Raw genomic sequence first — 22240 nt, 5'->3', positions numbered from 1 at the left:
TCGATGCAATTTCATCCGGTTTTTTATTTCCTATTAACTATTCTTTAAGGTTATTTCAATGCATTTGCATCTAGTTTCTGATTTTCCGTTAATTATTCTATGAGCTGGTTAGTTCAATGCAGTTGCATTCGATTTTTGATTTACTGTTAATTATTTTTTTAGGTTAGTTCAATGCATTTGCATCAAGTTTCCGACTTCTTGTTAATTATTATTTGAGGTTTGTTTGATGCATTTGTATACCGTTTTAGATTTCCCGTTAAATATTTTGCAAGGATTTACATCCAATTTCTAATTTCTTGTTAGTTATTCTAACATTTAATACAATTGTATCAAGTTTCTAATTTCTAGTTAATTACTTTTTGAGTTTAGTTTATTGCATTTGCATAAAGTTTCCAATTTACCGTTAATTTTTCTTTGAGCTCAGTTCAATATATTTGAATCCAGTTTTCGATTTCATTTTAATTACCCAATGTGATGTGTAATAACAACTTTCTACTGATCCATCTGTAATGTCTTTGCAAACATATATAACATAAAAATAAATTATGCTTGATTTACTATATATGATCATCAAAGATTATCCAGTTTCTGATTTCCCGTTAATTATTATTTAAATTATATATACCTGACTCACTTTGTGGGATCTTCAAATATTATCAATGAACAGGTCCTGTCATATTAATTATTATGAAAAATATATGCAACTATATATGCAGAACTATTATATACAAATATTATATTGATCACTCATCTAAATTTCTTATAACATGAAAACCCCACATATTCTCTATTAAAAAAAATAACTCGCCATTGATAAAACTCTTTAACTTCATTTTGTTGTTTAATAATATAGGTATGTGTTTCGACCCCCACATACGTGACAAACGTCCATTATTAGGGGTCTCCATTTTATTCGTTTAATCAATAGGGCTAAAGCCCAATTTACAATAACATGGATCAATGTACAGGCCCATTAACTCATGTGTCTAAGGCTGAACCTTAGCCACATGGCTTGCCACTAATGTACGTTAATTTATGTCCAGATTCATTTCTTATCAAAGGGATAATTATCAGTTGAGAGTTATATTCTATCACAATTACTCAAGCTACAAGATTACTTGAGCTACAATGACTCTCTACTCTACCTATATAAATACCAAACTATTTTTCATAAGGAACTACGTGGAAACTTGATCCTTAGAGAATAGATCTTGGGTACGTAGGCATCAATTATCTTGGTTCAGTTTCATCTCCCCCAACATCAAATTCCTCTATTTCTTAGTGCGTTCTTTACCATTGCTCTCGTTGTGTTAAAGCAGTTTATTGCCGAAACATAATTGGGGCCGTCTGTGGGTTTTTTGAATCCATTATCACGTAAAACAATCAAGATGGTAAGCACAAGAAGCAGACCGAACAGACAACATATTCCTCCTCCCAATAGGAATCGCAACCCTTGAAATTCAAGTCGGGCAAGCAAAACAATTTGAACAATCGAAGTTTGCTCCTAGTGGTAGGATCAATTCTCAACATCCAACTGCAAAGAAAAGATCATCGCCGCCGCTACCGCGAAAACCGCGATACAAACGCCCGAAGAAGGCATCACGGAAAGTATAAGGAAAACCTTCATCCCAGATGGACCGACTGACAGGAAGGCCCGACCTCGCAGATTTGAGGAAAATCGTCATCCTAGACAAGTTCACCCAGACGAGGAAAGAAGGCGCCACGAAGAAAGAAAGTAAAGGAAAACCTTCATCCTAGATCGGACCGACCGGACAGGAAGGCCGACCTCTCAGATTTGAGAAAAAAACCGCATCCCGCATGTGTCCAACCGGCAGTGGAAAGAAGGCATCACAGAAAAAAAATATAAGGAATACCAATATCCCAAATGAGACTGACCTGACAGGGAAGGCCAACCTCGTTGACCTGAGGAAAATCGCCGCCCTAGACAAAATTACGATCCAATAAGGAAGGAAGGTGTCACATAATCAACTAGAGGGAAGACCACAATCCCAGACAAACTACCGACCTAGATAGGCTGGTTACACGCAAAGAAAAAGACAATCTCCAGTCGGACCCGAACGTGTGTATCGCCTAAAATCTCTAACTCTTGTAAGAGGTAATGACAGGTGTCATCTTCCACATAGGCTCGACTAGGGGCGTCTGTCTGTTTAAATCTTCTCGATAAAATGGATTTCACCCCACTTAACACGAAGTCCCTTTAATGTAACTTCCCACTCATCGTAAAGTTCATCTGAACCTTAACGAAGCTTGTCCGATTCATCCGTATCCGTTGCCACGAATTTCCGAACTGGTAGATGCCACTTCGGGCTTCCAATGCCTATCTTTCATGGATGCTTCTTCAGGGTACTACCATATCTCTTTGAATGTGGATGACCAAGAGTTCACCGCCTTCATTACCGACCAAGGCATTTTCTCGCTAATCGCTATGCCTTTTGGTCTGAAAAATGCCGGTGGAACCTACCAAAAGCTTGTCAATACAATTTTTTTCGATCTGCTGGGGATAATAATGGAGGCTTATATCGATGATATAGTCGTTAAATCGAAGCTTACTGGTGATCTCTTTCCGATCTTCAACTTGTTTTTGATAGGCTTAACAAGTATAACATGAGACTCAATCCCGCCAAATGTTCTTTTGGCCTCTTTTTCGAAAATTTCGGATACCTCATGACTCGTAGAGGTATTGAGGCTAATCCCTCGATCAGATATGTGCTATTGATATACCATCACCAAAAAATAAGAAGGAAATTCAACGACTTACTGGTCGGCTTGCCGCTCTTCATAGATTTATTTTTAAATATTTTGATCATTGTCATCCCTTCTTCTAGACTTTAAAAGGGGCTGCAACTTGGAACGTTGATTGTGAGATGGTATTGCAACAACTGGAGAAATACTTAGTCAGTCCTCCTATATTGACAAGTCCTTCAACGGGTCAACCTAGTGGCATATACTTGGCAGCTACAACTCAAGTTGTTAGTGCTGTTCTTTTCATTGATGATAGTAGACTCGTCTTTTTTATCAGTAAGACTTTAACCGAAGCTGAGTCTCGTTATTCAAAGATGAAAAAAATTGCACTTGCATTGGTTCATGTCGCTCGCCGATTGAAACCATACTTCCAGGGGAGGTTGGTCAGAATTATACTGAAAATCCCTTACGCAAGATCTTTCGTAATGCACAGGAATCAAGTAGATTAGCCAAATGGGAAAGTTATCTTAATGCATATAGCATTGTCTTTGAAAGTCGTATTTTCTCAAAAAGGACATGCTCGCTTCTTTGATAGCTGATTTTCCGATTGATGATTCTCCTATTGACGATTCCTTGTGCCAGGAAGAATCTATGGAAGACATTCTGCCGCCAATAACTGGGGGCGATGAAGACCAACATGAAAACGCAATTCCTAATCTTATTGACCTATGGATTGTTTACTCATATGGCTCCTATAGTAAATCTAGGTCTGTAACTGGATGCATTTTTAGTTAAACCCGGCGGAGAAAAGATTGGGAAATCTGTGCGACTTGGCTTCGCCGCTTCAAATAACGAAGCCGAGTATGAGGCTGCCATTTGTGCCTTGAGAATAGCTTTGACACTGGGGGCGCGAAAGCTCCAGTAATACACGGATTCTCGCCTTGTTGCCAATCAGCTTGGTGGGTCTTTGGAAACAAGATATGAGCGTATGGCGACTTATCTTAGTTTGATATATAGTCTTGCTCGACAATTTGATAGCATCTCTATCACTCAAAGACCCCGATATGACATACGTCATGCAGATTTATTGGTTTATCTCTTTGCCGTCGTTAGAAGCGAAGGGTCAAGACACATCACTTTTGCAGTAATTTTTTTCGTCAGTTTAAGTTTGAACGCTTTTACACTCGCTTAGTTCATTACTATCATTACGAAAAAATCTGACGAAGTTACCACATTTAGCTTTGTCAATCTAAGTTTGAACGCTTTTACGCTCGCTTAGTTCATTACTATCATTACGAAAAAAATCTGACGAAGTTACCACATTTAGCTTTGTCAGTCTAAGTTTGAACGAAAAAATCTGACGAAGTTATTACGTTTAACTTCGCTAGTCTAAGTTTGAATGTTTTTACGCTCGCTTAGTTCGTTAATATTGCTACGATAAAATCTGACGAAGTTATCGCATTTAACTTTGTCAATCTAAGTTTGAACGCTTTTACGTTCGCTTAGTCCATTACTATTGTTCCGAAAAAATCTGACGAGGTTACCACGTTTAGCTTCGTCAACCTAAGTTTGAACGCTTTTATGCTCACTTAGCCTAATTTTGTAAAGTTAAGTACGCATTGGGGGAGTTTTTCTCTACATGGGGGCGTCTCGTTCTATTTCATTTCAATTACATAAATCTACAATATTGTCAGTTTTCCGCAGGTATGTTGTCTGACACAACAACAATATTCAATAGCAAACCCATCTTTATTTTTATTTTTCATCAAAAGAAGTTTTAGCTCTATGGTATTACATTCACACAATTACCTAATTAATTGTCTTATGATTGTTCGATTAAATCTTTATTTTCTTCTTCGAAATCTGCATTCGCTTCGCTTAGCGCTTTCGGTTAACTATTTTCCACAGTTATTATTTTTTCTAAGGCATTGTGTCGATCTTTCTACGAAATATTTTCCGAGCAAAAATTTTCGTCAGCATCATTATTTTTTCTAAGGCATTCTACCGATCTTTCTATGAGAAATTTTCCGAGCGAAAATTTTCGTCAACTTCATTATTTTTTCTAAGGCATTGTGCCGATCTTTATTTTCTTCTTCGAAATCTGCATTCGCTTCGCTTAACGCTTTCGGTTAACTATTTTCCGCACTCAATATTTTTTCTAAGGTATTGTGTCGATCTATCTCTGAGAAATTTTCCGAGCGAAAATTTTTGTCAGCTTCATTATTTTTTCCAAAGCATTGTGCCGATCTTTATACGAAAAAAATTTCGAACGAAAATTTTCGTCAACGTCATTATTTTTTCTAAGGCATTGTGCCGATCTTTCTCTCAAAAAAAATTTTCCGAAATTTAAAATTTTCGTCAATATTCTTCTTTTTTTCTAAGGCATTCTGCCGATCTTTCTACGAGAGATTTTTCGAGCGAAAATTTTCGTCAGCTTCATTATTTTTTCTAAGGCATTGTGCCGATCTTTCTACGAAAAACTTTCTGAGAGAAAATTTTCGACATATTCGTTATTTTTTATTTATTTTTAAGACATTCTGCCGATCTTTCTACGATAAATTTTCCAAGTGAAATTTTTTGACAGCTTCATTATTTTTTCTAAGGCATTGTGCTGATTTTTCTGAACGAATCTTTCCGAGCGAATTGAACCGTTCCAACAGTTTCATTATTTTTTCTAAGAAATTGAGCTGCTTTTTCTGAGCAAATCTTTCCAAGCGAGTTTAAACTTTCCAACAGTTTCGTTATTTTTTATAAAACATTAAGCCGGTCTTTCTTAACGAAATTTCTGTCAGCTTCTTTAATTCTTCTACGGCATTAATTGACACTTTTTTGTGCGACTATTTGTGAATATATTTTGCTCGTAAAACCGTCGTTTCTCCGTGCAGCGTAAATTCACATTACATCAAATTCCTAAGCGAAAATTATCTTCACCTTCTTTATTTCTTCTAAGGCATTGAGATCATGTAGAGCAAAACTTTTCTTCACCTTCTTTATTTCTTCTAAGGCATTGAGATCATGTAGAGCAAAACTTTTCTTCACGGCCTTTCCGTAAATTTCTTTCGCCCATAGTACCGCCGTTTCAACCTGCGGCAAAAAATAATAATAATAAATATATATATATATATATTCTTTTTGGATCGGTGAGTTGGCTCAGAGACAACTCATCGTCATCAACCTCAAGTTTGTACCAACAGTAATATAAAACACACCTTTTTCCGTCCACAACCGTACTGCCACCCCTCAAAAGCCTATCATCAGATTATGTAAACTCAAATCCAACCGTATGGATTGATCTCTACAATCACAATACCTCATCCACCAAAATTCATCACAATCCAAAAGCAGATCACAAAGATCCAACGACTTAAAATTGAGAAAAAAAAATTAAGCTATTTCACGGGCTATCGACGACGACGAAACACATAATATTTCTTCCAATACTGGAGAGCGAGTTGATGTGGGACACTACTAATTTATTCATCCAAAATAATGGTGTGGCACTTAAGGTCCATGAGTGAGTCCAGCAGTTATGTTGAGGCGATGCTTGCTTAACCTTATATCACTTCTTTTTCACCTACATTTATAGTAAGTAGTTTGTCATATTTGGACTTCTTTATGTTTTTTGTGTCAGGGGCTGGTACTATGAACGTTTCAAACTTAAGTTCCTTTTTATTGTGATTTTTATTGTGATGACTTTTATAACAAAGCCCAATACAGAGGCCCAGCTAATCCATCCAACCCCGTACAAGTTCCGTCTAATCGGTCCACCGATTACTTCAACGATTAAATACCAACTCAGTTCGGCTATGCGCCTAGCGCCGAGCCACTGCCTAGCCTAATTTTTATACCACTACATTACACATCCTACTCCTGGTTCTTTATTCTGTTTATCTTTTCTCATTATTTTTCCTCGTTGATTTTATTTTCTCTTCTTTGCCATATGAACTTCGTTCATTTAATTTATTCCGCTGGCATGCGTCGTCGAAATCAATTTTTGTATTATTACGTAATACGTTCGGTACAGTTTCGGCCATCAATTTCTTTTGCAATTTTTTCTGTGCATTTCCAGCCATCTTTTCTTTACCTACATTGCGTCCCGTATACGTTAGTTTGTAATTATTTCGTTTATGATAATTCACGAAATTTTCCCAACTGTCCATTTTCCTATCATTTACGTTCACACGACACTTTGTTATACATTCCGCTTACTCTTTTCTTATTCCATTTTTTCCTTGCTTTTTCTTCTCTTCTTTGCCATGTGAACTTTGTTCGCATGACAAAGAGGAGGCGGTATTTCGACCCCCACATACGTGACAAACGTCCATTATTAGGGGTCTCCATTTTATTCGTTTAATCAATAGGGCTAAAGCCCAATTTACAATAACATGGATCAATGTACAGGCTCATTAACTCATGTGTCCAAGGCTGAACCTTAGCCACATGACTTGCCACTAATGTACGTTAATTTATGTCCAGATTCATTTCTTATCAAAAGGATAATTATCAGTTGGGAGTTATATTCTATCACAATTACTCAAGCTACAAGATTACTTGAGCTACAATGGCTCTCTACTCTACCTATATAAATACCAAACTATTTTTCATAATGAACTACGTGGAAACTTGATCCCTAGAGAATAGATCTTGGGTACGTAAGCAGCCATTATCTTGGTTCAGTTTCATCTCCCCCAACATCAAATTCCTTTGTTTCTTAGTGCGTTATTTACCATTGCTTTCGTTATGTTGAAGCAGTTTATTGCCGAAATTTGCTCTTTACTTATTGCTTAAGATTTTTCTTTTAAATGACTACAATAGTTTTATGTTTACAATCACATAAAATTAATTTTAAAGTTTGGCTAAGTAAATCAATGATAATTCATGTCATATTTAATATTTATATTATTTTTTATTTGATATATATATATTTTTTTTATTACTACGCGCCTCACTTCAATCAGGCACGCGCCACGCCTCTCGCCTAAGGCATAAGAGGGTGTTGCGTTTTAGGTGCGCTTTTACGCCTTTACTACACTGGTTTTAAGATTAGTTCGATGCAATTTCATCCAGTTTCTGATTTACCGTTAACTATTCTTTGAAGTTATTTCAATGTATTTGCATCTAGTTTCTGATTTTCTGTCAATTATTCTATGAGGTTAGTTCAATGCAGTTGCATTCGGTTTTTGATTTACTGTTAATTATTTTTTGAGGTTAGTTCAATGCATTTGCATCAAGTTTCCGATTTTTCATTAATTATTATTTGAGGTTTGTTTGATGCATTTGTATACTGTTTTAGATTTCCCGTTAAATATTTTGCAAGGATTTACATCCAATTTCTAATTTCTTGTTAGTTATTCTAACATTTAATACAATTGTATCAAGTTTCTAATTTCTAGTTAATTACTTTTTTAGTTTAGTTTATTACATTTGCATAAAGTTTCCGATTTATCGTTAATTTTTCTTTGAGCTCAGTTCAATATATTTGAATCCAGTTTTCGATTTCATTTTAATTACCCAATGTGATGTGTAATAGCAACTTTCTACTGATCCATCTGTAATGTCTTTGCAAACATAACATAAAAATAAATTATGCTTGATTTACTATATAGGATCATCAAAGATTATCCAGTTCCTGATTTCCCGTTAATTATTATTTAAATTATATATACCTGACTCACTTTGTGGGATCTTCAAATATTATCAATGAACAGGTCCTGTCATATTAATTATTATGAAAAATATATGCAACTATATATGCAGAACTATTATATACAAATATTATATTGATCACTCATCTAAATTTCTTATAACATGAAAACCCCACATATTTTCTATTAAAAAAAATAACTCACCATTGATAAAACTCTTCAACTTCATTTTGTTGTTTAATAATATAGGTTTGATTGAAGTTTTGTGGGACTGTCTAATAAGACAAAGTTCATATTGAAATTACTTGAATAGCAAGCTGTTCCCAATCATACGAAAAAAGATAAGATAAACACCATTTTAAATGCAAAACTATATTTATTGAGACATTCCCACAACATATAACACAACTATATATTAAAGTTAGTTCAATGCATTTGCATCCAGTTTATGATTTTATGTTATTTGTTTTTTTAGGTTAGCTAGTTTAATGCAGTTGCATCCAATTTCCAATTTTTTGTTAATTATTATTTGTAGTTAGTTCAATGCATTTGCATCTAATTTTCAATTTCTTATTAATTGTTCTTCGAGGTCAGTTCAATGTATTTACATCCAATTTCCAATTTTCCGTTAATTATTTTTTGATATTAGTTTAATACATTTGCATCCAGTTTCTGATTTCTCGTTTATCATTTGATAAGGTTGCATTTGCATCTAGTTTCCGATTTCCCGTTAATTATTGTTTGAGGTTAGTTTAATGAATTTGCATCCAGTTTCTGATTTCCCATTAATTATTTCTTGAAGTTAGTTCAATGCATTTGTATCCAATTTATTTTTTGAGATTAGTTCCGTGTAGTTGCATCTGGTTTTCGATTTTCCGTTAATTATTTTTTAAGATTAGTTACACGCATTTGCATCTTATTTCCAATTTATAGTTAATTTTTTTTAGGTTCGTTCAATACAGTTGCATCTAGTTTCCGATTTCTCATTAATTTAATCTTTGAGGGTTAGTTCAATGCATTTCCATCCAGTTTTCGATTTTCCGATAATTATTTATTTATGTTAGTTCGATGTATTTGCATCCAAGTTTTGAAACTATTCTTTGTAGTGTAAGGATTTTAGGAAAATCGTTTTTGGTTGAAACTATTATTTTTAGTAATTTAGTTTTTTGTCTTTGTTTTTTTTCCATAATTAGCTATATTGTTTAGGAAAAGTTGGAGACTTTGTAAAACTTTAGATGAGATTGTTTCTTTATTTAATTATATCATATTTTTTCGTAATTAGTAATAGAGTTTTAAAAAAATTGGAGTCTCTGTGAGTGCTCCAAAAAATGGATTAGTGAGGGTATAGCCTATAATAAATATCTAAGGATTTGGATTTTTTTTTTCTCGTAATTAGTATTGGAGTTTACAAAAAATTGGAGACTTTGTGAAGCCTTGAAAATTAGAGCCAAGAGGGTATAACTATAATATATACTAGCTTGTAGGCCAATACATATGCACCGGCTCTTTTGAAAACATTTAGATGTTTTTTAGAAAATTGGGACTACCGTTTTAGTCACTAACCCGTTTTAATTTTCTAATAAATTGTTTTAAATAAAGTTTTAATTAAATTTTAAAAACCCTTTTTTTCAATCGGGAGAGAGATCCTGTTTTAATAGGAGAGGAATTCTCATTATAATAGGAGATGAATTCTCGTTGTAAAAAAAAAAATCTCGTTTTTCAAATTGGAGAGAAATTCCCGTTTTAATAAGGGATAATGTGGAATTTTAATAGAGTTCGAAAAATACCCTTTGTGGGAGCTTTAGTATTAAGACTAGCTTGTAGGCCCGTGCATATGCACCGGCTCTTTTGAAAACATTTAGATTTTGTTTAGAAAATTAGGACTACCGTTTTAGTCGCTAACCCGTTTTAATTTTCTAAACATATAATGATACTATCATCTTTAGGCTCATCACTAGGGGCATGAGAGTTTATTCTCCCCCTTCTATTTCTCGGTCTACCACGACCCTTGTGCATGTGCATCCCTTCGCTCTCGGTACTCAAAGCCGAACCCGATATCAAGCCCCCATCCGAACTCCTTCGAATTTCCTTCGCTAGTATCATACTAACAACATCGTCGAATTTCAACTTATTCATTCCCACCGAGCCACTAATAGTCGCAATCGTAGCCTTCCAACTTTGAGGTATTTGTCCTATTATCGCCAACGCTCTCACTTAATTCATCACTAAATGTAATCTCAACCGACTCCAATTGGTCTTTCGTTGGGTTGAATTCATTTAAGTGATCCTTGAATGAATCATTCTCCGAGATTCTCATGGAGAAGAGCTTGGTAATCAAATAGACCTTGTTCGCGGCCGAAGGTTCTCATACATGCACGTGAGTGCCTTCATGAGAGACACCGCTATAACACCTTGTCTTTTTATATTATTTTTCCTAGTATAATAATAATAATAATAATAATAATAAGAATAATAATAGATAATAGATAATAGATAAAACAAAAGATAGGATATACATTAGTAAGGATAGGAAACCCAGTAGGGTTAAGAGATAAACCTTTCATCCTTGTTTTTAGTGGGGGTTTTTTTTAAAAAAAAAAATAAATAAAAAAATTCTCACGTAGAGTTTTTGGGGGGAAATTACAGAGAGTTTAAACACATAGAAAAAAAAAAGGAGAGTTATACTGAGAGAGGAAACGGAAGATTTTTCTGATAGCTAATACCAGCGGGTAGCAGGAGCGTATCACGGGTGAGTAGATTAGTTTTCTATTTCACGTCTAACTTTACTGTTCAAGGTTTCCGCTCATGTTTTCGGCTCATTCTTTTGTCATTATTATTCGTCCTGACGTTGTTAAAACTGGTTAAACTATCGTTGTTAAAACTGGTTAAACTGTCTGTTGAACTCGGAAATCGACATTGAACTATCGTAGCTTGATTGGGCCCGTTAATGGCGGCGCGAGCCCAAACAAACATTTTTCTTGTATATTGTTTGAAACCGTTATAATGTGTTGTTGTGTGGGTTGATTTCGGATTGGTGGTTGAACTGTCGGGGTGTATGGGAAGTCGGGTTTAGAATCGGTGGTTGGGTGTTGTCGAGATTGAAATTTGGTGGGTTGTTGAAGCTTGGGAAAAAAAGCTTGAACAGCTATTAATGGCCGCACTAAAAAATCGCCAATAAAACTTATGTGAACTGTTATTATTGTTTTTGTTGTTGATTGAAGATGGGTGGTAGTGAGGGGTTGATGTTGGTTGTTGATGTTTGGTTGGGGTGCCGTTTGAAGCTTTGGATCCGGCGTTAATGGAGGTCGCGATTGAGATCTAGTTTTTGATGTTAATAAAGTGAGTTTTTGTGTTTGATAAAGTTGTAGGGGCTTTTGCAAGAAGTGAAACTGATGTGTTGACGAAATGCGGGGTGGTGGCTGGAAAATTTGGGCTGGTGGTGGAGAAGAAGCCTAATGGAGAAGAAGACCTGTTGATGTGGTTGGGCCTTGGGCCAAAACCTATTAGGGGGGCTTGGGCCTTAGTTGATTTTCTTTGGGCCCGATTTTTAGTTTGTTTCTATGGGCTAGTTCTATTTTGTTTGGTTGGGCCAGTTTCATATCTTAAGATATTTGGGCCGAAACTCATTTGTGTTGTTTGGGTCGGACCACATTAGTTGTTGGGGATAGTTTCTATTTCTTTTGTTTGGGGCCAGTTTCTATTTTATTTTGGGCCGACCCACTTGACTTAAAATAGATCGAAGTGAGTCTTAAATGTTTAGACTTTTGGGCTTTGATTGTGGACTTTTGTTTGTTTAATTGTGCTACATTTTATGTTGTAAATTGTATGGACAAATCCAATGCTAAAATGTTGCGGAAGCATGTATAAATTAGTTTGTCATATTATAAGAGAGAATTGACGTTGATATTATCAAATTATAGACACGTGACGAGATTTATATTTTAAGAGACATAGACATAAAAACTTTTGACTTGGCTATGATTAGGTCTGTTGGGATAGGTGCTTGGCTTTAGGCTAAGACCTGTATATATACATGTGTACGTGTATTAACTACTATGTGATATTTCAGTCTTTATGATATACGACGCTATGACACTTAGACATCGATATATTAATAAACAATTTTACCACCCCTTTTTTAATCTCTCCACGCCTCAAGTTTTTGAAATGAGTTTTTATGACTGATGATGTCATATGCTAGGTGGGCATTTATTAAATATGCCATAAATGACCCGTTAGCGTTATAAATGGGTATTCATTGACTGTGCCATGAATGACCCGGGTATTCATTGAATGTGCCATGAATGACCTGAGGTACATATGTACTAAAGGGTGGGTGTATAAGAAAAATAATTGATTAATTGATAAGAGAAATTAATTTGATTATGCGGGTGTGCTTGGATTTGCATTTAAATACCTCTAGGATATCTACACATGTTATACAAAATTTCTAACTTTCTTTTGCAAGAGGGTAGGACTTAATAATATTTTGTGCAGGGATGCGGTCCTACCCTTATACAACAGTGGATATCGGTAAGTTTTAATTCAATTACTTAGTTATTAAAACGAGTTATTATAATGAGTTAATAGAATGGAAGTCTTGCTTGGGAAGAAGCTATGCCGGTTGAAATGACGGAACTACATGTCTTCCAAGCTGTGAATGATTAAATTATGGGAAAATATAAAGTGATTGTTTGGATAATTAAAGTATGACATTGTTTTTATGTGGTTAGTCTACTCATACCAGCAAATTCTATTTTGCTGATCCATGTTTGCTTTGTTTTGGTAACGTGGGTGTGTTCTTGGGAACATAGGTGGAAGGCAGTGGAACCACGGCGTTTGATTAGGATTCTTGTCTGGAGCAGTCCATTAGTTCTTTTATTAGGTCTGATATTTTTTGGAAAGATGTAATAACGTAGGTTACATATTCATATGACATGAGAATACGATATTGGAGACTGTTATTCTTAGAGTTTGTTTGATGTTTTTTTTTTTTTTTGGCATGAGTTGTATCCACCCCGTCATAGCTTGGGTTTTTAGACAATTGAACATAGTGATGTTTGAGATATTCATATTTCAAATATTCACTTTGTAATTGTTTAGAAATTCGGGCTGTGACATTTTGGTATCGGAGCCTAGGTTAGCCTAGATAGTGAAGGTTTAGGTGATCCTCGGATTGTGGTAAATGGGTAGTAGGAGTGTTTTTTTGTGGTATTTTGTTTGGCTTTCTGTTTTGTGTGTACTTTTATAATGGAATGTTGGGATATGATTAGAAAAATATAATGGTTGAATTTTGGTAGATGTGAACAGTTGGGACACTTTGTTAAGAACTGCACTGGTTAATATTAGGTATATTTGAATTTGTTGTTTACTAGTTCCTCTATTGGTACTTAGCATGTAAGAATTGATCGTATGATTATGAAAATAAAATGCTTGTTGTTTTAACGATTAGTTTCTTATGATATTTATAATCGAAATTTTTCAGCATGTTATAGTGTTGTTTTCCTAACAGAGTTTTCTATTTTAAGTAAGTATTGACTAAAGAAGAAATGGTTATTTTAAAATTTCATATTTGAGTAAATTGGAATTATCCAAGGAATAAAGAAACCCTTTTGGAAAAGGTTGGATTTGATTTTTTTTTTTTTTTTTGATATTGTCCAAGTTATGTATATCGTTGGTGTGTGATCCAATATACATAACATCTCTCTGTATGCATTGTTGGAGTTTGATCCAGTGTGTGTATGTACACCGTTGGAGTGTGATTTAGTGTGCATACCACACATCGTTGGTGTTTGATCCTATGTGATGGTAGAAAGCTAGTATGCATCTTTAGTGTGTGAACCAGTGTATACTTACACATCGTTGGTGTGTGAGCCAATGTGCACGCATCACATTGTAGGTGTTTGATCCTATGTGATAGTGGACATAATATAGGTCGTTGATGATAGGAATCAGCCTATATAATGGAAATTTTTATTTTTTTCGAACATGTGGTGTTTGTGAGACCCTAAGAGAAAGGTTAAATTTTTCTTTACACCAAGATGGTGGATGGAATTTGTGAGTTTTTAAGCGAAAAGATTTGACTGGGAAGATTGTTAGGAAATGAAATTATTAGATGTTTATTAAATGTGGAACGCTTGGACTAGTTGAGAAATACTAAGAGAGGAACTGATTGCCTCGGTGTTAGAAGAACTACCTTGCCTTCTTAGTATGATTTAACTTGAAAAATATGAATCTGTTGAACTGTGAAAGAATGATTTTAATTAAGTGATTGGCAATTGAAGAAACTAATTATGTTTATTCTTTTGAGTTGTGTATGCTAGCATGTACACGTATTTTTGGGGTTCTATACGTATATAGACACACTTTCAAAGTATGTGATTTGCATATTAGTATGCCTATCTATATGATATTGTATATGTGTATTCCTTTTAAGGTGTGTATACTTGCGTATACACGTATGTCTACTTTCTGATATTGGTTTACTATGATCATTGGGTGCAAGCTGTAAATGATGTGTTTAATTTAATCTCCCTGGTGACATGTACTACATTATTACTTAAAGTTTAGTTGTTGGGATATAATTTGTTAACTTTATACTCTATAAAAATTATTGTTTGATGTATTGTTTGTTTGTTTGGGGGGAAAATACAGAGAGTTTAAACACAGAGAAAAAAAAAGGAGAGTTATACTGAGAGAGGAAACGGAAGATTTTTCTGATAGCTAATACCAGCGGGTAGCAAGAGCGTATCATGGGTGAGTAGATTAGTTTTCTATTTCACATCTAACTTTATTGTTCAAGGTTTCCACTCATGTTTTCGGGTCATTCTTCTATCATTATTATTCATCCTGACGTTATTAAAACTGGTTAAACTGTCTGTTGAACTCGGAAATCGACATTGAACTGTTGTAGCTTGATTGAGCCCGTTAATGGCGGCACGAGCCCAAACAAACATTTGTCCTGTATATTGTTTGAAACCGTTATACTGTGTTGTTGTGTGGGTTGATTTCGGATTGGTGGTTGAACTGTCGGGGTGTATGGGAAGTCAGGTTTAGAATCGGTGGTTGGGTGTTGTCGGGATTGAAATTTGGTGGGCTGTTGAAGCTTGGGAAAAAAAGCTTGAACAGCTATTAATGGCGGCACTAAGAAATCGCCAGTAAAACTTATGTGAACTGTTATTATTGTTTTTGTTGTTGATTGAAGATGGGTGGTAGTGAGGGGTTGATGTTGGTTGTTGATGTTTGGTTGGGGTGCCATTTGAAGCTTTGGATCCGGCGTTAATGGAGGTCGCGATTGAGATCTAGTTTTTGATGTTAATGAAGTGAATTTTTGTGTTTGATAAAGTTGTAGGGGCTTTTGCAAGAAGTGAAACTGATGTGTTGACGAAGTGAGGGGTGGTGGCTGGAAAGTTTGGGCTGGTGGTGGAGAAGAAGCCTGATGGAGAAGAAGACCTGTTGATGTGGTTGGGCCTTGGGTCAAAACCTATTAGGGGGCTTGGGCCTTAGTTGATTTTCTTTGGGCCCAATTTTTAGTTTGTTTCTATGGGCCAGTTCTATTTTGTCTGGTTGGGCCAGTTTCATATTTTAAGATATTTGGGCCGAAACTCATTTGTGTTGTTTGGGCCGGACCACATTAGTTGTTGGGGCTAGTTTCTATTTCTTTTGTTTGGGGCCCGTTTCTATTTTATTTTGGGCCAATCCACTTGACTTAAAATAGATCCAAGTGAGTCTTTAAATGTTTAGACTTTTGGGCTTTGATTGTAGACTTTTGACTGTTTAATTGTGCTACATTTTATGTTGTAAATTGTATGGACAAATCCAATGCTAAAATGTTGCGGAAGCATGTATAAATTGGTTCGTCATTTTCTAAGAGAGAATTGACGTTGATATTATCAAATTATAGACACGTGACGAGATTTATATTTTAAGAGACATAGACATAAAGACCTTTGACTTGGCTATGATTAGGTCTGTTGGGATAAGTGCTTGGCTTTAGGCTAAGACCTGTATATATATACGTGTGTACGTGTATTAACTACTATGTGATATTTCAGTATTTACTTAGACATCGATATATTAATAAACAATTTTACCACCCCTTTTTGAATCTCTCCACGCCTCAAGTTTTTGAAATGAGTTTTTATGACTGATGATGTCATATGCTAGGTGGGCATTTATTGAATGTGCTATAAATGGCCCGTTAGCGTTATAAATGGGTATTCATTGACTATGCCATGAATGACCCAGGTATTCATTGAATGTGTCATGAATGACCTGAGGTGCATAGGTGCTAAATGGTGGGTGTATAAGAAAAGTAATTGATTAATTGATAAGAGAAATTAATTTGATTATGCGGGTGTGCTTGGATTTGCATTTGAATACCTATAGGATATCTATACATGTTATATAAAATTTCTAACTTTCTTTTGCAGGAGGGTAGGACTTAATAATATTTTGTGCAGGGACGCGGTCCTACCCTTATATAGCAGTGGATATCGGTAAGTTTTAATTCAATTACTTAGTTATTAAAACGAGTTATTATAATGAGTTAATAGAATGGAAGTCTTGCTTGGGAAGAAGCTATGCTGGTTGAAATGACGAAACTACCTGTCTTCCAAGCTGTGAATGATTAAGTTATGGGAAAATATAAAGTGATTGTTTGGATAATTAAAGCATGACATTGTTTTTATGTGGTTAGTCTACTCATACCAGCAAATTCCATTTTGCTGACCCATGTTTGCTTTGTTTTGGTAACGTGGGTGTGTTCTTGGGAACATAGGTGGAAGGCAGTGGAACCACGATGTTTGATTAGGATTCTTGCCTGGAGCAGTCCATTAGTTCTTTTATTAGGTCTGATATTTTTTGGAAGGATGTAATAACGTATGTTACATATTCATATGACATGAGAATACGATATTAAAGACTGTTATTCTTAGATTTTGTTTGATGTTTTTTTTTTTTTTGGTTTTGGCATGAGTTGTATCTACCCCGTTATAGCTTGGGTTTTTAGACAATTGAACATAGTGATGTTTGAGATATTCATATTTCAAATATTCACTTTGTAATTGTTTAGAAATTCGGGCTGTGACAACCGCCGTCTTCTCATTTTTAATATTGAAGGCCACCGACTTTGAGAGACTCAATCGAATTGTCGCCAATGCTTTTCTATCTAGCAAATCCCATTCACTTTGCTCGTAACTCGTTGGTTTCTCCCCCATCAAAGGTTCATACAAATCCTTCAGGTAGAGGTAGTCTTCAATTTGCATCTTCCAATAGCCGAAGTTTGTACCATCATACTTCTCTATCTTGTGGCTTTTTTTATTGGTCGTCATGACTTCCAATGAACCAAAACAACGGTGGAGACCCTCTCAGAGGAATTTCTACAAAGACCTAGCTTTCAATGCTAAAGGTGGAATCTTTTCCTCACACACCTTGTATACAATGATTTAGGAACCAAGCTCTGATACCACTTCTTGGGAGGTTTTACTAGGAAGTCACACCTTAACCTAGTTACTTTCTATCCCAAATGGTTTCAACTTGGAGCTCACACTAAGAAAATCACCCACCCAAGACTTTGGTAGTTATCACAACAAACTCAACAAAGCAAAACCACTAGTTTATCATCACAATTCATAACAACAATAAATATGAAAGTAAATAATACAAAGAGACACAAAGATTTAGGGTGGTTCGGTAAATGTTATCTACGTCCACATAAGAGCCGAGTTTCCTTTATAGTAAAGATTGGAGAGTTTACAAGAAGTAACAAGAATAAAGAACAAGAGGCCTCACTCAAACCCTAGCTTAATAGAGCTCTCACAATTCCCATGAAATGAATCTCTCAAAGTTGTCTCAAAACCCTATTATATTTCCTTTATATAAGTACACATAAAAAAAGGTGAGAAAATGGGCTTTGGGCCGAAATATCGAAACACTATCAAAATTTCGGTAGGCATGAGCACAGGGTGCGCCCTGACCAAGGCATGGGCGAACGCGGGTCGCGCCCCCTTCTTTGCTGACTTTCAGTGAATTCTGCAAGGCATGAGTGCAGGGTGCACCTCGACCAAGGCTAAGCCGAGCGCAGGCCGCGCTCCCTTCTTCGCTGACTCCCAGCAACTTTCTCGAAGCACGAGCGCGTGGTGCGCCTTCTACAAGGCCAAGTGGAGCGCAGGTTGCGCCTCCTTCTCCAAACAGAAAGTCGTGAACGCGGCATCGGACACCGGAGCAAACCTCGACGGTTCCACAAACCTAACACTTCCTTTCTCTCCGCAACTTTTTTGTTTTATATAAAATTTGCATGCTAACTATTTTTTATTTGGTTTAAACAGGTGTGAAGAAAGAAGAGATTAAAGTGGAAGTAGAGGATTCAAGATATCTGATAATAAGAACAGAAACAGTGGTAGAGTCAAGAGAGCCAGCAAAGAGCTTCATGAAGAAATTTAGACTTCCTTGTTTGGTAGATATTGGAGGAATTTCAGCTGGTTTTGAAGATGGATTGTTAACAATTACAGTACCAAGATCAAGACGATTTCGTATTTATCCAGCTGATTTACCTGATAGACATGAAATTTTAGCACCAGCAGCTTGATTCATTAGACATGATAGACATGAGGCTAGTGTTGTTAGATTTTATATTTTGAATTTTAGTTTGTTGTCTTTTCTGATGAATTAGTGTGGTACAGCGTATGTAAAAGAGTTCTTCTGCAAACCTGTAGTATGTTCTGTCTGATTAAGTGGTATACTGGTATCTGGTCCAAAAATAAACATAGCAATCATATTCAATTAGATTGACTATTGGGCAGTTAAGCCTGAGATACGGTCAGAAGTTAGATATGGTTCTAATGATTTAGCAATTGATTGGCGTTAAAAGTGATAAATTAAGATGATATGTTGTCATGTGGATTAGAAAGGGGCCTCTGTATTTGGTGGAGGTGTGTGAGTTCAGGACAAGTAAGTGGTAGGGAAACTTTCAGGCATGAATAGCATGCAATTTCTAGTCCACCCAAGTAAAACACAAGAAGTTCCCTAGAACAAGTATAGCTGTGAATGCCAAATTGACAATGATTGATCTCCCCTTTTTATTTTTAATCGCACCTCATTCTCAGTTATGTAAAACGAAATTAAATCCAATCAAAGTATAAGACTAAATTAATTATCTAAAACGAAAAACATTGTTACTTAACTGAAAACAATGACAAACTACATGAATAATCTTCAGAAATTGGGACTCCTCCACACTAACAACAAGTCAATAACAGAAGGTGGATATTTTGCATCAACCAACCAAACCCTCAAACAACATTATAATATAAGGTAAAACCCATTGGCGATTAACATAACTCTGATGAACCCTGATATCAGCAACTCGAAAAACCCTCTCTTCCCTACTATTTACTATTTTAACAGTATACTTCCCCTCAGTCTCAATTTTCACGAGTTTGCCTAACCAATAACTACTATTAATCCACACCTCAACAAGTCTATCTAGTTGTAATGATCCACTTGGTGGCTGGGGAGGTAAGGGTCGTACAAGATCTACACCAACAGTTTCCATACGTTGTCCAGTTTTTGTATCAGGGATGTTTTGATGTTGTTCCAAGTAATGACCGTTAGACGTACGAGTGAGTATTGTTGCTTCGTAAACAGAACCATTGTATTCCTTGTCCAGCCCGTGCCCTATGACTTCAACTCTATCATGTGTATTGAACTCCATTATTTTAGTAGACCGAAGAGGAACAGACAAGGCTGGTCTATATAGAAACGACTAAGAGGACTTGGTCTGTTTATTCCTTAAGAGACCAAGTCCTTCAGGAAAAATAGTTTATTCCTTAAGAGAATCCGGAGTCTGGCTCTGCTCCTGCTCCTGGCCATCTTAACAATGACCGACTACCTTAAACCACGATAGGAACAAGGCACCCATCCCTGCATTGAAGAGAAGGAAAGAAACGAGGACATGAACAAACATGCATACAGCATCACCATAATAGAAAACCAACACCGTAGCTTATTTTTTACATGACAATAGCAAACTGATGAAATAATATAACTTGTCCGATGAAAATTCTATCTGTAGGACCGAGCGAGCATACCTTGTGAGAAACTAGCATATATTTGGTGAATACCACATAGGACGCGGACAAACATATTTGGCATCAACTGGACAAATTGCCTCAATACTACCATCCTTCAAGTTGAATATGCCATTATCGTGACCTCCTGTGGAAATGTACTGTCCATCATCATCAGCAAAGTAGATACAATTCTCTCTGCATCCAGGAAAATCCAAGGCAATAACAGAGAAAGAATTATTACTGCCAACAAAAAATGCGTGATCGCCTATATCCTCAGCCTCCACCCACTTGGACTTACTAAAATCTAGTTTGAAAACATTAAATGTTTTAGTAAAGGGGCGATATGATTCATCCTCAATGAAGTCATGAAGAAACCTAACTACCTTCCATAAGTCATCAGAAGATGCCAGGAGATAATGATAGGCTTCATACTCTTCCACTGATAGTGATGCAACCAAAGAGACAGTGGGTGGAGACAAACCATCAAGGCCATTCATTATATCAAGCGTTCCATTGAATCTGAGAGCATAAAAGTTGCCTTTGTAGAACGTAAAATCATGGTAACCGTAATCCCCTTTCGGTATTACGTTCCAACAGTCATCCTTCCCAGGTCTACAAAAGTGCAAATTACAACAGCCGAAAATCCCCGGGAGCACTACGACTATGGAAGGGTGAGAAGAAGATCTATCAGGATAAAAAAAAGTCTTTGCCTTATGAAGGAGGGTATCACGCATATATCCCCCCGAACCAATATCAAAAACTGTTCCGTCGGGAATGTAGACGGAATATATGAGGCGTTCTTCTTCGTCAGTTCGAATGCCAGCCACGAAAGGGAACTTTGAGATAGCAGGAAGACGCACAATTTTTTTGGTTAAAGGCTGGAAAAGTTGCATCTCTGAATTTCCATGAACTGTTGTGAACCATCCAAAGGAAGCTCCCAAAATTCGACGTTCACGTAATTCAGGTGTCTCTATCTTGTAAGTAATTCCATCTAAAATACTAAAAAACCCGAGAAGACCATCCCGACAGTAATTGTCAGATTCGTCAACATTTCTATCAGCTGTATAAGGAACTACAAGCCATGGTAGACGACCTTTGTGGCGTAGTGCTGGGGCCGAAACAGATTTCCACGATGGACATACACAACCGAAACGGATCATATCAGGAAGAAGAAATCTTTGGCTTATTGAATATACAAGTTCTTCAAGAAGCTCGCTCCAATCAAAACCATATTCCCCACCCGTTATTGTTGTAACCTTCATGCTCTTATTTTCCACATCGGATTTCGACTCCTTCAACTGAATAATTGTTTTAGTAGCCATCATTGGGCAGAGAATTGAGATATCCAAGAGTATTTATTTGAACGAGAAATCCCACGTAGAGACTGTTTATGAGACAGACGGACGGACTTTAACCCCGTTACCCCTAGAGTCGGAAGTTGAAAGTTGCGAACCAAGCCCAGAGAAGAGAACCCGGGAGATGATTGTTTAGCGAAGTGAGTGGAAGATGTAAACGCTTGCTTGCAGCAGGTGAATAAGGCGGTTTGGCAAAGTATGTTGGTAGTTTAGACATGCATTGGGAATGAAAAAATTGTCCACCTTGCGTGGCATGGAACTCATTTGGGCAATGTGATTTTGGAAACAGTTGTAGACTAGGAGTTATGGTTTTGGCACGCATACTTTGTAATGGCTGGACCGTATAATGATTTTAATGTGTTAGATAATTTTTATTTATTTGATAACTAGGTATAACCCGTGCCTATGACACGACTGGTTATGAGTGTTTATTATATTGAATAGAGGTGCTTATTATGTTTTAAAG

At 36.1% G+C, this 22240-nt stretch overlaps 2 protein-coding genes and 1 long non-coding RNA gene across 3 annotated transcripts; all 3 read right to left on the bottom strand.

The window, feature by feature from the left end:
* Nucleotides 1–5352: 5352 nt before the first annotated feature.
* LOC147500397 (uncharacterized) lies at nucleotides 5353–6262 on the bottom strand. The gene is made up of 3 exons (XR_015194675.1): nucleotides 5913–6262; nucleotides 5743–5787; nucleotides 5353–5688 (listed from the first exon to the last, which is right to left on the bottom strand). It is a non-coding gene; the product is annotated as an uncharacterized LOC147500397 (long non-coding RNA).
* Nucleotides 6263–19496: 13234 nt separating this feature from the next.
* Nucleotides 19497–21880, bottom strand: LOC147500395 (F-box protein At2g26160-like). The gene is made up of 2 exons (XM_086562043.1): nucleotides 20438–21880; nucleotides 19497–20270 (listed from the first exon to the last, which is right to left on the bottom strand). The coding sequence occupies exon 1, from the start codon at nucleotides 21742–21744 to the stop codon at nucleotides 20449–20451; it is 1296 nt and encodes a 431-aa protein (XP_086418169.1). The 5' UTR covers nucleotides 21745–21880; the 3' UTR covers nucleotides 19497–20270; nucleotides 20438–20448.
* On the bottom strand, nucleotides 19624–20061 carry LOC147500396 (uncharacterized). The gene has a single exon (XM_086563640.1). The coding sequence runs from the start codon at nucleotides 20059–20061 to the stop codon at nucleotides 19624–19626; it is 438 nt and encodes a 145-aa protein (XP_086419766.1).
* Nucleotides 21881–22240: the final 360 nt, after the last annotated feature.

This window comes from Coptis chinensis, chromosome 5 (genome assembly GCF_015680905.1).
Source record: "Coptis chinensis isolate HL-2020 chromosome 5, ASM1568090v1, whole genome shotgun sequence".
Lineage (NCBI taxonomy): Eukaryota > Viridiplantae > Streptophyta > Magnoliopsida > Ranunculales > Ranunculaceae > Coptis > Coptis chinensis.
Note: the sequence above shows the minus strand (reverse complement) of the source record. Positions and strands in the feature narration are given on the sequence as shown.